Source organism: Mixophyes fleayi, chromosome 4 (genome assembly GCF_038048845.1).
Source record: "Mixophyes fleayi isolate aMixFle1 chromosome 4, aMixFle1.hap1, whole genome shotgun sequence".
In the NCBI taxonomy this organism is placed as follows: Eukaryota; Metazoa; Chordata; class Amphibia; order Anura; family Limnodynastidae; genus Mixophyes; species Mixophyes fleayi.
In genome coordinates, this window is record NC_134405.1 from 164,199,405 (window position 1) to 164,213,097 (window position 13,693).

Sequence of the window (13,693 nt, forward strand, 5' to 3'; positions counted from 1 at the left end):
TTAAGCACATAATTATGTTATTTAAAGCAAGACAAATGATGTGGTTTGTCCTGCAATGAGGCATATGAATAGTTACGGCTACATGGTGGAGTGTAACACTGACCAATCTATCTAAAAACAATACAAATCCATTCTACAAAGTTGTACCGAGCAGTAGAATATCAAGTGAGAAACCATTTAATTACCTCTTCAGCTCTGACAGTAAGCCACACTGAAGACATTTTTATTGATAATAAATAATAATGTATACCAGCAAACATATATATCATGAGGGTAAAATCTGTTCACAATGTAATGTTTCTAAAACAACATGTGGTTATTTGAATCAGCTGTGGGTATGTCAGCCTATAGGCTGTACATGACAAAGTAGATTCAGAAATGGTATCAGAGTATGAGCTGGATGAAGTGTTTTTTTTCCATTCACATTTTTTTTTAAGTCACTGACCCCTAATAACAATAATGTCATGTAAAGTAACATCCTTTACTGGTCAATTCTGTCATGTGGCACTTGAGAAGGGTCATTGTCTAATTTGGCCACACATCTAGGCCACACACATTGGTGGCAAAATTATCGTCAATGGAGTCTATTAGTGTGGAGTGGTAGTGCTTATGGAGCATGACCAAACACAGAGATGCCAATAGTGGTCATCTTCCACATGTTCAATAATAATGTAACTGAGTTCAATCTGATTATTATCAGGCTTGTGAAACTGGGCCAACTGCAAGATATAACAGGATGTGTCGACTGCTTTAATAAGGCATGAAAACATTGTATGAATATATACAGTGGTCTAAGTAGGTGTGTATACAGTGGTATCCCATACCGCCATTCCTCCTGCTGACTTCATTGTAATTCAAATTCCATTGACTTCCATTCCCATTACACTTCTAAATTTCCACTTCGACCACTGAATATATATATATATATTATACAAGTTAACCCGTGCATGATACTCATGCATTCTAGTCAAATCAAGCTACTTAAGGTGTTAAAAAGGTTCTTGTCATGCATTTGGGCCTAGCCCAGGCCTCCTCAGGGGAAGAGCGTTACTTCCCGACGCAAGCGCCCTTTTTTAACGTGGTTTTGTCCACATGTCACCACCTCATAATTTTTCTCCATCACCTCATCCTTCATCAAGCTACTTAAGGTGTTAAAAACTCCCCACTGTCACCCCCGGCAACCACCAACCACTCCCAACTGTCACTTCTCCTTCAAGAAATATATAGGTCAGTGTATAACTCTGCCCAGCAGGTGGCGCTGCAGCTTGTTTTTTTTTTCCCACACACGCCACTAGGCATTTATATAGTAGATATACATATATGCACATTCATTAAGTGCTTTGTTTAGATTTTGGAGCACAGCGAAAAAAAAGAAGAAAATTTGCTACTGAATAAAACGTGTTAGCATCCAAGGGTACAAATACATCCAAATATTATTGTTAATAATAATAATAATAATAATAACATTTATATAGCGCAAACATACTCTGAAATGCTTTACAACTGCCGACAAATATAGTAGTAATACTGGGTAATAGACAGATAAAACAGTAAGTGGAAAGGACAAAGTGCTTAGTGAGGCTATGTGATCCCATTTTTTTTTTTTATCAGATTTAGCTTTTGACATGCAGGGAAAAACAAGCTGCTGTTGCATGTAGCACACAACTACTGGACAGCTTTGTTATTACATATTGCAGATTACAGTTGATCTAGCTAACACAACTCCCAACTCTAAATCTGTCCGCACATTTTAATTTTACCCCCCTTCCCACAGAGCCACGTGGTTTTGCCAAGTTACAAATTTGCTCTTTTTTTGGCTTTAAGTGTGAAGCGTGATCCTGTTACTTTGAATGATCATCTGTTCATGAGTCACATCAGCTATTTAGCCCTCCTGTATTCTCTAATGCATTGCTAATGAGGCTATGTGCTATTCCAAATAGTTTTTTTTACAGTAATAATGGTCCAAGTAGTTTTTTTTATGTAAGGTAAAGTATGTTATACTCACACACAATTCCCCTGTACACATCTTCCATGCCCACTGCACATATCTACACATCCATCTCCTATGTAAACATTGTCGATAGCCCAGGTTTGCTGCTTATCAAAAGGTGATGGCTGGTTCCACCGGAATCTAGTAGCCTGAGATCTACCAAAATGAAATAAAAACATAAATACACTTAAATACACTTATATAGCATAACTTCTATATATCTAACTTCTGATAAATATTATTCCAAAAAAAAAAAAAGACCTACTACAAGGTTACACAAACTTGTTATGACAGACTGTTGTAGATTTCTCCCGGTTACCAACAAGTGGATATGTTCTTAGCTTCCATAGCAAAATGGAGAACAACTTATTTTTAATTTAGCTCATGCCTGCAAGGTTTCCGTACCACAAAGATTCTGACAGTACCCTTCTAATATGATTAATGTTGTGTAGCAGTTATAGGGTATGTTCCAAACCAATGGGCCCACACAATCCCCCTTTCAGCACATAATTGATAAATACTGCATTGATTTTGGACACATCTATAGGTCACATACAGCATAATACATAATAATTTAAACATGATTTTATAAGTTATGTAACAAAACGTATCCATCTAAATACACACAGTAAAGGAATAATGATGGCATAAAGCATATATTACTGCAATACACTTTCCTACACACTTTGGGCTAGATTTACTAAGCTGCGGGTTTGAAAAAGTGGGAATGTTGCTTATAGCAACCAATCAGATTCTAGCTGTCATTTTGCAGAAGGTACTAAATAAATGAAAGCTAGAATCTGATTGGTTGCTATAGGCAACATCCCCACTTTTTCAAACCCGCAGCTTAGTAAATCTAGCCCTTTGTGCCTAGTATCTCTAGGAATCCTAAAATTAGCACATTTATCAGCAGTACTTGTTTTCAATATATGGGCTCCATTTAAGAAACAAAAACTTAGTGGAGTGCAAATTTATTTTACACACTGATAAAAAAAAGTACTGCAGGTTTAAGCACCAAACAGTAATTTCCTGCTTTCAGATATTTGGCTGTGACTTAAATACAGTTATATAACTCAGTAATGAATGGAGACATCTGGGCTAACTGTAATTGTTATGAATTTTCACATTTCATATCCATCCACTTGTATGCACATAGATTTAGCGTAACCCAAAAAATTACATTTGATCTCCTAGTTCTTCCAAGTATAAAGCTAAGTGTACTTTTTTCGAGGTTTGAGGTAGTTTTAGAACCAGAAGCAGTGTCGGATGTACCACCATTCTGCCGATGAGGTCTCCTAGACAAAACGTGTAGGTGGGGAAATCTGCTGTATATCCAACTCTGTATCAGGTGTAACAGTCCTAAAGCCTCACTTCTGCAATATTATGTGTATAACTGGTGGCAGAAAGGAGCCTCTCCCTGGAAACTAATACGGTATCACCATTCTATGACCTTACAGATAAACTGTTTTTATAATTGTTTTATGTACATGCTTCTATTCTCCTTGGGAATAAAATATTTTTAATTGTACTATACTATTATTGTTCATTTATTGTGCATTATTTATATTTTACTATGTTCCATGATAAAGAGATAAACTGACTTGTACTCATCCACCATTGAGGTTCTATATACCTGAGACTTCGGAGTATGCATCATATAACCAACTCAGATATGCTAGTGTCAAGTCTATACTTGGTACATTTCTTAATTTGAATTTAGTCATTGCTCTCTGGCCAGAATATAAATCACTAAATGCCAAATTTTGGCATTATTAGGTATAATAAGACATGGGGGGTATATTTACTAAATTGCAGGTTTGAAAAATTAGAGATGTTGCCTATAGCAACCAATCAGATTCTAGCTGTCATTTTGTAGAATGCATTAAATAAATGATAACTAGAATCTGATTGGTTGCTATAGGCAACAACTCCACTTTTTCAAAATCGCAGTTTCGTAAACCTAGCCCATGGTCTCAGGGACTCCAGACAAAGTTAGGGTGCAGTATTCTCTGCAGTAGATGCAGGTCTACAGGCCTGCAACCAACTAAAGTTTAGTTGGTTGCAAGCCTTTAGACCAGTATTCCACTGACAGAACAGGCCAGTATTCTGCACATCAAGTATTCAGCAAGTGATTAAATCCACAAATGTGATGATTATTAATGTAGCTGCTATGATTAAATTTCCTTCATTCACAATATACAATAGGGAGATGTCATCTTGCTTTACCTTACTTTAGGCACAGAAGTACTTTTTAAATACACTTCCATAGATAGCTCATTATTCTGTCTTTTTAAAGGGCAGGTCAGTATGGACTAACCAAGCCTCAGCTAAGCACGTGTCCAACCTTATTCTTCACCAAAGGAATAAGAACAGAGGGCCTAATTCATCAAGGTACGTAAACTCATGTTTCATACTTTGAGTGACGCGAACCCTTATATTTGCGTTGGAGTTTGAGATTGAGTTGACTTTGAGTGCCGTATCTGCTCTGTTTGCGCTGTGTATGTGGTATTTTACATAGCTCAAGTCCCATTTAGCAGATGCGTATGAGTTTGCGTACCTTGATGAATCAGGCCCAGCATGTCTGGATATATGGACAGGACTCATAAAACTGGGAGTGTAGCGTGGCATAGAGGTCGTATTCTTAAGCTGAGACAAGCACTTTGTAATTATTTGGGAATCATTAACAATCAAAGAGAAAACGGTGGCTAGCACATTATTATTAAATGCAATTGGAAGGTACAAGTGACTTTCGGTTGAAATTGCAGGCCAAAGGCCGATCTCTGCCACCTCCCCAGGATTTGTAAATCAAGTCCTCTTGCATGCAGAAGCAAAAGCTCCCACTGACCAGGGAATGTGCTATCTCCACCCCACAAATCATTGTAAATACCGAGTCTTGCAAAAATAAATATTGTCTTTGCACTGATGTGCAATACCCGGCACTTTATTAACGGTAGCCCCAATCTGCCAATGTACTCCCAGCAGAATATACCAAATTCTGCACCGCTGCAGCACACGACCTCTTGGGCCAGTAATCCATATATAAACAGGCACATTCACACAACAATGGGGATGCTGTTACAAAATGCATTTTGTGCTGTGGGCAAGGAATTTTTGTGTCTGGTTTGTGAATAAGCTTAAACGTTTTATGTATGCATTACCTTTATTCTTACCTATTTTATATTAATCTCTTAAACTGCTTAGAACGGAGAAATGGGTGCTATGACAGGATGGATCGCCTGTGCCACCCTGTCTGTTGTTGCTAGGAACCGTCTGGGCTTACTTTGCCACTGTCCCCTTTCGTTATTCCAAATACGCCCCTCCTGCTGCAGTGGGAGGGGCCTGCTGCCACCACTGAGCTCCTTTATGGCACTCAGAACCACGTTCCTTCTGGGTAACTAACGCTGCTAGCGTACCTCTTTGCTAGTGTACCTGGGCTGGTACTCCTGACCTCTCACTATAGATCAGGGTTGCTATGGATGGATCCCCCTAGCCTATCACACTGACCAGGGCTGTATGAGTAGCAGGCAGAGCGGTGGTACTGGAAAAGCTTGGGTCCAAACCTCAGACAGCCGGAGAACTAATTAGATTTAGTGTCTAATCTGCAGGTCACAGGATTACAACAATATTGAAGAAGTTGTCAAGCAGGTCTTTGAAGCAGAGTGATTTTCATTGCTCAAGTGTCCTGACAAGGACAGTTCCACTGATTTAAGGTATCAGTGGTCAGGTCAGATGGAACATCAGAATGATACATTACATGCTCACACAGCTCACCTTTTATACAGTTCTGACATAACTCCTAGCACAGGTAAGCCAGCCCCTTGGACCTAGCTGGTTCCACCCCGTCTAGAATATTTCCTCGGATCTGAGGATGTAATCTAATTTTGCATCTAACAATTGAACTTCCATATAAACTTGATTTCCATCAAATCTCAGGATGTAATCTAGTTTTGCATCTAACACAACTTTTTTTTTTTAAAGATATTTTATTGAGTTTTGCAATACAGACAATGAGGGAAACAGGCAATACTGGTAAAACAGAACTGCAAAGAAGTTCCACATAATATAAGCAGCGTATTGTTATTAATATGAAAATACAAAAGAAAATTTAGGGAGGGTTGGTGGAAGAGAAAAGAGAAAGGAAAGAATAGGGGTGAGAGGGACAGGGGAAATCACTAGCCAAAGCGATAGGGAGAAAAGTAAGAAGAAGATGATGAACACTGACGAGGATCAAGATTGGTAGTTAGGGCTCAGCGGCCTTAAAATGCAAGAGGAGGGGAGACTCCGTGAAACTCAGTTGAAGGACTCCAGACCTTATCGAATTGGACAGGAGTGCGGCGGAGGATGCTAGTCATATACTCCATATGATAGACTTGCCAAGTGCGGTTGATCACAGAGGGCAGGGAGGGAGGGCATAGGTTTTTCCAAAGAAGGGCAATTTGGCATCTAGCAGCACTAAGCATATGTGTAATAAGTTTCTGAGTTGCTTTTGATAACTTGGGAATAGAGCGCAGGAGTAGGGAATATGAAAGAGGTGGAGGGAGAGAAATCTGAGTGATACTGGAGATTAACTGATGGACCGACTTCCAGAAAGGAAGTAGTTTTGGACAATGCCATCATATATGAGACAGGGTGCCCTCCTGACCACATTGACGCCAGCATAGCGATGAGGAACCTGGATAAATCATGTGAATACGGTGAGGCACCAAGTACCAACAGTAGAAAATCTTGCGACTGTTTTTGCTTATCTTAACGCAAATAGAGGTCTTTGAGAGGTTCAGGCGAATCTTAACCCATTCCCCAGGAGTGAGCGACTCCCCCATGTCCTCCTTCCATTTAAGCTCGTGAGAATCCTTAGGGGGGCAATTGTATTTTACCATAAGGCGATAGAACGTGGAAATCAAGCCCTGAGAAGAGGAGCGGAGATGACAGAACGAGACTAGAGGAGAAGTTAAGTGTATGTCAGTGACTGTACATCGGATAGACTTATAAAAACTTTGAAGTTGAAGGTAATGAAAGAAGCATGACGAGGGGATACGAAAGCACGCTTGGATATCAGCAAAAGAGGGAAAGATTTGTAGCGGAGTGATGTCGGAGAGGAAGTTGACGCCACATCGCGTCCAGTAAGAGAATTGAATCGGTCGAAGTCCAGGAGGGAAGGTGGGATTGTTCCAAAGAGGTGTCATACGCCATGAGTTAGGAGCTTGGTTATATGAGGAGACTGAATGAGTCCAGGAAGCAAGTGAGAATGCTAGAGGAGGGGGGAGGCATGAGGGAGGAGGCCGGTGTTGAGGTTTCAGCCAGAGAAGTAAGGAGGGCGAGGTAGTATCTATGAGAGCAGCTTCAATATCGACCCAAACTCTCTGTCCCGGAGGAGAATGAAGGAGAACACACTGGGTAAGATGGGTAGCCCGATAATATTTAAGAAAGTGGGGAACTCCCAGGCCTCCCTCCTGGATTGATTTATGGAGAGTCTGCATACGAATCCTGGGCTTCCTAGCTGACCAAACGAATATAGTAGCCATTTGTTGGAGGAGTTTAAAGGAGTTAGCGGGGACTTTAAGGGGTAAGGTCTGAAACAGGTATAAAAGACGAGGAAGGATGTTCATTTTAAGAGAGTTTATTCTGCCCGTCCAAGGTCTCGTCATTTCTTTAATGTGGTAGGAGAGAGGTCCTGAAAAAAGAGAGGGTTGGTCCCGGAGTAAAAAAAGTCCCGTCGGCCTCGAGCAGCAAGAAGAATCTTCTCCTTAGTGGAATAATAATGAAGGCGAATGATGACATCTCTGGGAGGTTTAGAAGGTTGAGGCTTGAGTCGGAGGGACCGATGTGCATGGTCCAAGCGAAAATTCAGCAGGGGCTAGCTCTGGAGCTAAGCTGGAAAAGAGTCCCTGCAGGTATGCAGGTAGTTCTTCTGCCGAAATCGACTCAGGAACATTCTTGAGTCTAATGTTGTTCCTTCGGGAGCGATTTTCCTGATCCTCAAACTGGTCTTTGAGAGAGTCCAGGTCAGCACGTATAGCAACTATGTCCTGGTCAGTTTGAGTCTGGAAAGTGCAGAGTTCCGTAGTTGTTTTTTCCAGAGAATCGGTGCGAGCACCTAGGGCAGCAATTTCTGTGCGTAGTTCTGAGACTAATGCCCAGAATTCCGACTGGATAGTAGCCTTCACTTGTTTCACTATCTCAGCCATGGAGGGCTGCGGAGAGTCATCGTCCAAACTCGTGGATGCCAGGGCGGAGGTGGGTGGAAGGGAAGCCTTGCCACCTCTGGAAAACATACTGGGCGTTTGAGGCGGAGGGTTCTTCTTTGATTTATGCGACATGGTCGGACCACGAAAACACACCACCGGGAGAAAGAGGTATCAGAATAGGTAATGAGGTTACTTTCAGGGTAATGATTCAGAAAAAGACCCGCTCCCACGAGACATGTGGGGTTAGAATATGGATAGATTGGACTGGAGTATCAGGTGAAAATTAAATCAGATGAGTATATCTTCTACATAGGCAAGCAGACAGAGTCCATAACACCGGGAAATTAGTTGAAACACTGGATGCAGGTCCCAGGATGCCAAAATCTTGCCACCCAGCTCACTCAGGTGGTTAGATGGGGGCACTGCTGCTCTATGGACACAAGATCAGGGAGGGAAAACCTTGCGCAGGTCCGAAGCCCGTCTCTTCACTTCAGGCACTGAGGGGTATGTGTGGCCCGATATAGATAGCGCTGATTGAGTGAGGGAGCCAGATATGGGGTCAAAGGTATTCCCTGTGTCAGCTTATATGTCGAGGGCCTAGAGTAGGCCCTTGAGTAGAGGTAGTGAGAGGGTCAACTGTGCAAACTGTCTCCAACTTTGTGCCCAGGGCCCTGGAGCGTTGTATCCCCGCCCACTAACCTGCTGCTGATGGTGATGAGGTTTATATAGCAGAGCCTGCAGCTAATTAGAGCCTGTAGCGGGTAGTCTGCGCTCCGGATAGCGCTAGGGATCGGCGCTCTCCGTCCCCTCCGTGGAGTTCTCTTCAGTAGCCGACCGGAAGTTCGGCTCAGCGGCACTTTAGGTGAATCTCGCGGTCTCCAGGGGCGCCGTCCGGGCAGGCTGGTAAGTCACTGGGGGTAACCAGCTGTATGAGTTGGGGGAACTTTCCTTTGGCCCCGAATGGAAGCCCGCGTGAAGAGGGGAGGGCGCCTGTGGTCCCGGACCAGGAATCCAGACAGGGGAAGGCCTTTGCCAATTAGGTGTTATGGAGCAGTTAGGGGAGCAAGAGTGGCACCCGTGTGTAGAGGGGCACAACACGCTGCCTGTGGATGCGGTTGGGAGTAGAAAAGGGGCCAGTGGTCTGACGGAAGGGCTCATTTAGGAGAGAGCCAAAAGTTGAAGCACCCGTCCAGAATGGCCGCCAAGCCACGCCCCCTTCATCTAACACAATTTAACTTCCACATCCCCCTAATTTCCGAAGATGTTCTGTCTCCATTGTTTAGAGTTCCTGTCTGTCTAACAGATAATGGACCCTGTTGTATATTCAAGTGTTGGTCACTCACATTGAATAGACTTAATTAGCTTTAATGAGCACATCCTCTAGACTCAGGGCCGTAACTAGGGCTGTGCGACAGGGGCGACCGCCCAGGGCGCAGCACTGAAAGGGGGCGCAATTTAGGAATATTTTAGGTTAATTTGGTTAAAATTGAGGGCTAGGGGGGCGGCATTTGTCTTTCTCGCCCAGGCAACTAGAATTCTAAGTTACGGCTCTGTCTAGACTACACAACAGACTTACAAATGCTTATCAGAAATCAAACATATACCATACTAACCAACTTTTTCAGTTGGTGTCCGGGAGACTCTCTGTTGCAGGTGGGCGTGTGGGGGCCGGGGCTCCAAAATCGCGTAATTTTGGCCCCGCCCCGCGACGTAATGACGCAAAACGCATTAGGGCCAAATGCTGCGATTCCTGGAGAATCGCGGCATTTTGGCCCTAATGCGGGCAGAAGCAGGAGATTGCCACACTCTCCCGGGAGTCTGGGAGACCCACCCGAAATGCAGGAGTCTCCCGGACATTCCGGGAGAGTTGGCAAGTATGACATATACCTTAGACATGAATGCATTTCCTCTAGCAAGGCTAAAAAGAAAAAACACATTTTCTACCCTGATTTCAGAAATAACGATTTCCTATCTCACAATATACACAATATCAAAAATAAGTGCAAGTGCAATTATATAAATAAACGCCCTGCGTTATTTCCTTTAAATAAATTTATAACAAAAGTTATTTATCAGTGATCCAGTCACAGGTGCGTTGTGGCATAAATGCCTGCCAGCAATCCAAAATCCATAATAATAATAATAATAATGCTAATAATAAGAATAATATATGGAAATTAATAAAGGTTGAGCCATGGGGCAGACAGTATTTACATTGAATAAAATCTGTTTATACTGTCTCTCTTCATCTTTATCAAGAGTAGGCCTCCTCTCTACTAAGTTACTAAAGAACTGTATGCGCTTTTCCAGGGCCGTAACTAGGGCTGTGCGACAGGGGCGACCGCCCAGGGCGCAACGCTGAAGGGTAGAAATTTATTAAATTTGCAATTTAGGAATATTTTAGGTTAATTTGGTTAAAATTGAGGGCTAGGGGGGGGGGGCGGCATTTGTCTTTCTCGCCCAGGGCGCTAGAATTCTAAGTTACGGCTCTGCGCTTTTCTAAGTAGTCCAGAGTTCAGCAGGACAGTTCTAATTCATAGCACCTGCGAGGAGGGATGGGAACAAAGTTCAGCAGATCTGTGGGGTGTTAGGGCATGGTAGGGTCAATTTAAGGGCGCTGGTAACATTTGTCCCACATTTTCTTCTCCAATGTTGGGAGGTATAAGACAGAGAATTACTAATATAGCTGAATCATGTAAAGCTACAGTAAAATGGTTGTCATTTAAGACCTAAAATAGTGTGAAAATAGTGTCTGTGGTGTTCTGATTGTGGTCTGGGATATAATGAGGACAGCGTGTGGACAATTGCTAGTACACCATGGTTGACAAAATTGTAAAACAGTGAAAATATGACATCCTACCAGCCTTTTGGATCTACAGATAACCTGCAGCAGTAGACTGGGATTTAGTAGAGTTGTTAACCTCTTATTTATTATTTATAATCAAAATTACTCCTATTTATTTGTCAATAAAATTTCTGTCTGTCGGTAATTTCTTTTTAAAATGTTCAGAAAAATATTTTCTTACAGCTGTCTGGTATTTGTAGGGAAACCGCCCAGACACCCCCTTGACACAGGCAGACCTTCCTAAACAACTACTCCCTTATGTGACAGATCCAAAGACCCTGACAGAAGCATAATTCCTGTAGTAATATAAAAGTTAATTTCCTTTATTTTTATTGGGCAAAATAAATTAGCTCTGTTAAAATGTGCAGAACAAAGACCTACTAAATGTGACAGTTTGCACAATCCCCTTTGTTTTAACAACATAAATTGCTTTACACATTTTTACACATTTTTACACAAATGAAGCAAATTACATACAACAGAAACAATTTCTCCAGTTTCACTAAAAACATCCTCTTAACTTGAAAGCATATTGAAGAATAGTCATGTAATGTAGCAAATGTACACTAGGTGGCAGCATCTGTATTACTTAAATGACAATCAAATACTATTTTGCAGTAGTTACAATTAATAAACAGACTCACCAATAACAGACAATAGGACATCAAAGCGAAAAGGGTTAACAATATGTAACACATTTGGAAATGTGTTTGTTAATACTGCAGAGAGCTTTTTAATATATAAGCAACTTGGGATCTGACAACTATTATGTTTAACTGCATTACACTACTGATCTAGTACCTCTTGCATGCAATCTGAACTAGCTAATGGCCTTGCTGTCCTAATTAATACAACACAACAGCAGGGATTATGTGGATTTCATGTGTTAACCAGGATTTCATTCAATTCATTTTATGGAGTATGCACTTTTCATGTCCATTTCAGTCCTGTTCAGTTCTTGAAAACTGCATCAAAAAGTACATTTGTACATATTTCACGTCTTGTATTTGCTGCAGTGAGTGGCGCCCCTATATATGTCCCAAACCTGAAAGTCAAACACTCGTTGTGACACTGACCCACAGTGAGATTTTAAATGTTGTGCCCCTCCTTAGGTAGTTGTTGAGTAGTCTCTTCCTTTCACCGCTGACCAAGCTTACATCAGCATCATGTGTCTGGTACACACTGTTTCTCTTATTTTAACACACACACACACGTATGTGTGTAGTTGTCCTATCATTTGCAGAAAACAGTCATTGCCGAGTTTGCCATTTTTTATTTTAAAACCTAATTTAATATTTCTGGTCTGCTGTTTTTCTCTACACACAGTGAGATTATAAAATCCATTTTCGAGGGATCGCAGCATCTGTTTCATGATTCACATGAGTGGGAGGGTATGGTACTTGCCCACTTGGGTCTTGACAATGTGACATGGGTGGGTAGTTTCATTTAATTTATTTCATCCAATTACACTGTTTTCAACAGTTGGATGGAAAGAGCTCGCTATCAACTAACAAGAAAAAAAATGTACATTTGCCCAAAAGACTACTCATGCCTAAAATGAATGGCTGACAATAGATGAGATGGTTTTGCTTTATTTCAAATACTGATGTGAAACAAAGGATCAATCCATTTGATAAAACAGTGACAACATTTGGAAACTCTCTTTTCTGCAGTGGTTCAAGTCAAGTACAAGATAGTGGGATAAGATGATTGCATGTCTTTTAACAGCACTATACACTGGCACATATTAAATATTCATGTAGGAGTTTATTTACTAATTGTAGACAGGACACTGTTTTATTTTTACCTGGTGTATGGCGGTAAAGGCAAAGTAAATCTGGTCCATTTGTTGAAAGTGTCAGACACCAGCACTCTCTGAAGTTGATATTTACTACAATCCACATTGGTTGGAAGACAATCTCTGAGCACAGGACTCCACGAGAGCCCCAGATCCACGGAAAACTCTAGTTCAATGGCTACAATGAAAGTGGAGATATTATTATTTTACACTTATATTGGCTCTAATAATGAATAATGTATACTGATACACAGGTTAAATATATAAGATTTATGTGACCATCTAGAATCACCTGATGTGGGTTACACAGTTGAAGTGCCAAGACAGAAATGAAAACATATTAAATTACCAGTGAGAGTAATAGCCTGGTGAACAAGGTTGTTATGTTCTGCTCTGTGAAAGGACCATCTTTTAATGACCCTGGTGTTTAATTTATGATATTTAAGAAGATGACATGCTGGTAAAACAAATCTGATTCTAGGGTATATGATTTTGTAGTTTTTTTTAAATTAATGATGCTGCATGTACTAAATAAATAAAAATATAGAAGATAGTAGGTCTATTATAATTATTTATCTGCACAATGAGTGGGGGAAAGAGATGAGTTAATGGGAATGATTCATGAAAGTTATTTCATGAAAACTGATGGCTGCTGCCACAAAGCTCTGTGATCATGAGTTTTATTCCAACCAGGGCACTATCTGTGTGAGGTTTGTATGTTCTTCCTGTGTTTTCATGAGTTTCGTGTGTGTGTGTGTATGTGTGTTAGGGAATTTAGATTGCAAGCTCTAACGGGACAGAGACTGATGTGAATGACTACATAATCTCTGTACAGGGATGTGCAATATGACTGATGCTATATAAATAAATTATGA

At 41.1% G+C, this 13,693-nt stretch overlaps 1 protein-coding gene across 4 annotated transcripts in view; it reads right to left on the reverse strand.

The window, feature by feature from the left end:
- RELN (reelin) overlaps positions 1–13,693 on the reverse strand; it is a 447,264-nt gene that overhangs the window by 45,288 nt on the left and 388,283 nt on the right. For all 4 annotated transcript variants that reach the window (XM_075208761.1, XM_075208759.1, XM_075208760.1 and 1 more), the window contains exons 46-47: positions 12,828–12,996; positions 2,006–2,146 (exon numbers count right to left, since the gene is read on the reverse strand). In XM_075208761.1, the coding sequence (XP_075064862.1) occupies positions 2,006–2,146; positions 12,828–12,996 (310 nt within the window). The remainder of the gene's footprint in view (positions 1–2,005; positions 2,147–12,827; positions 12,997–13,693) is intronic.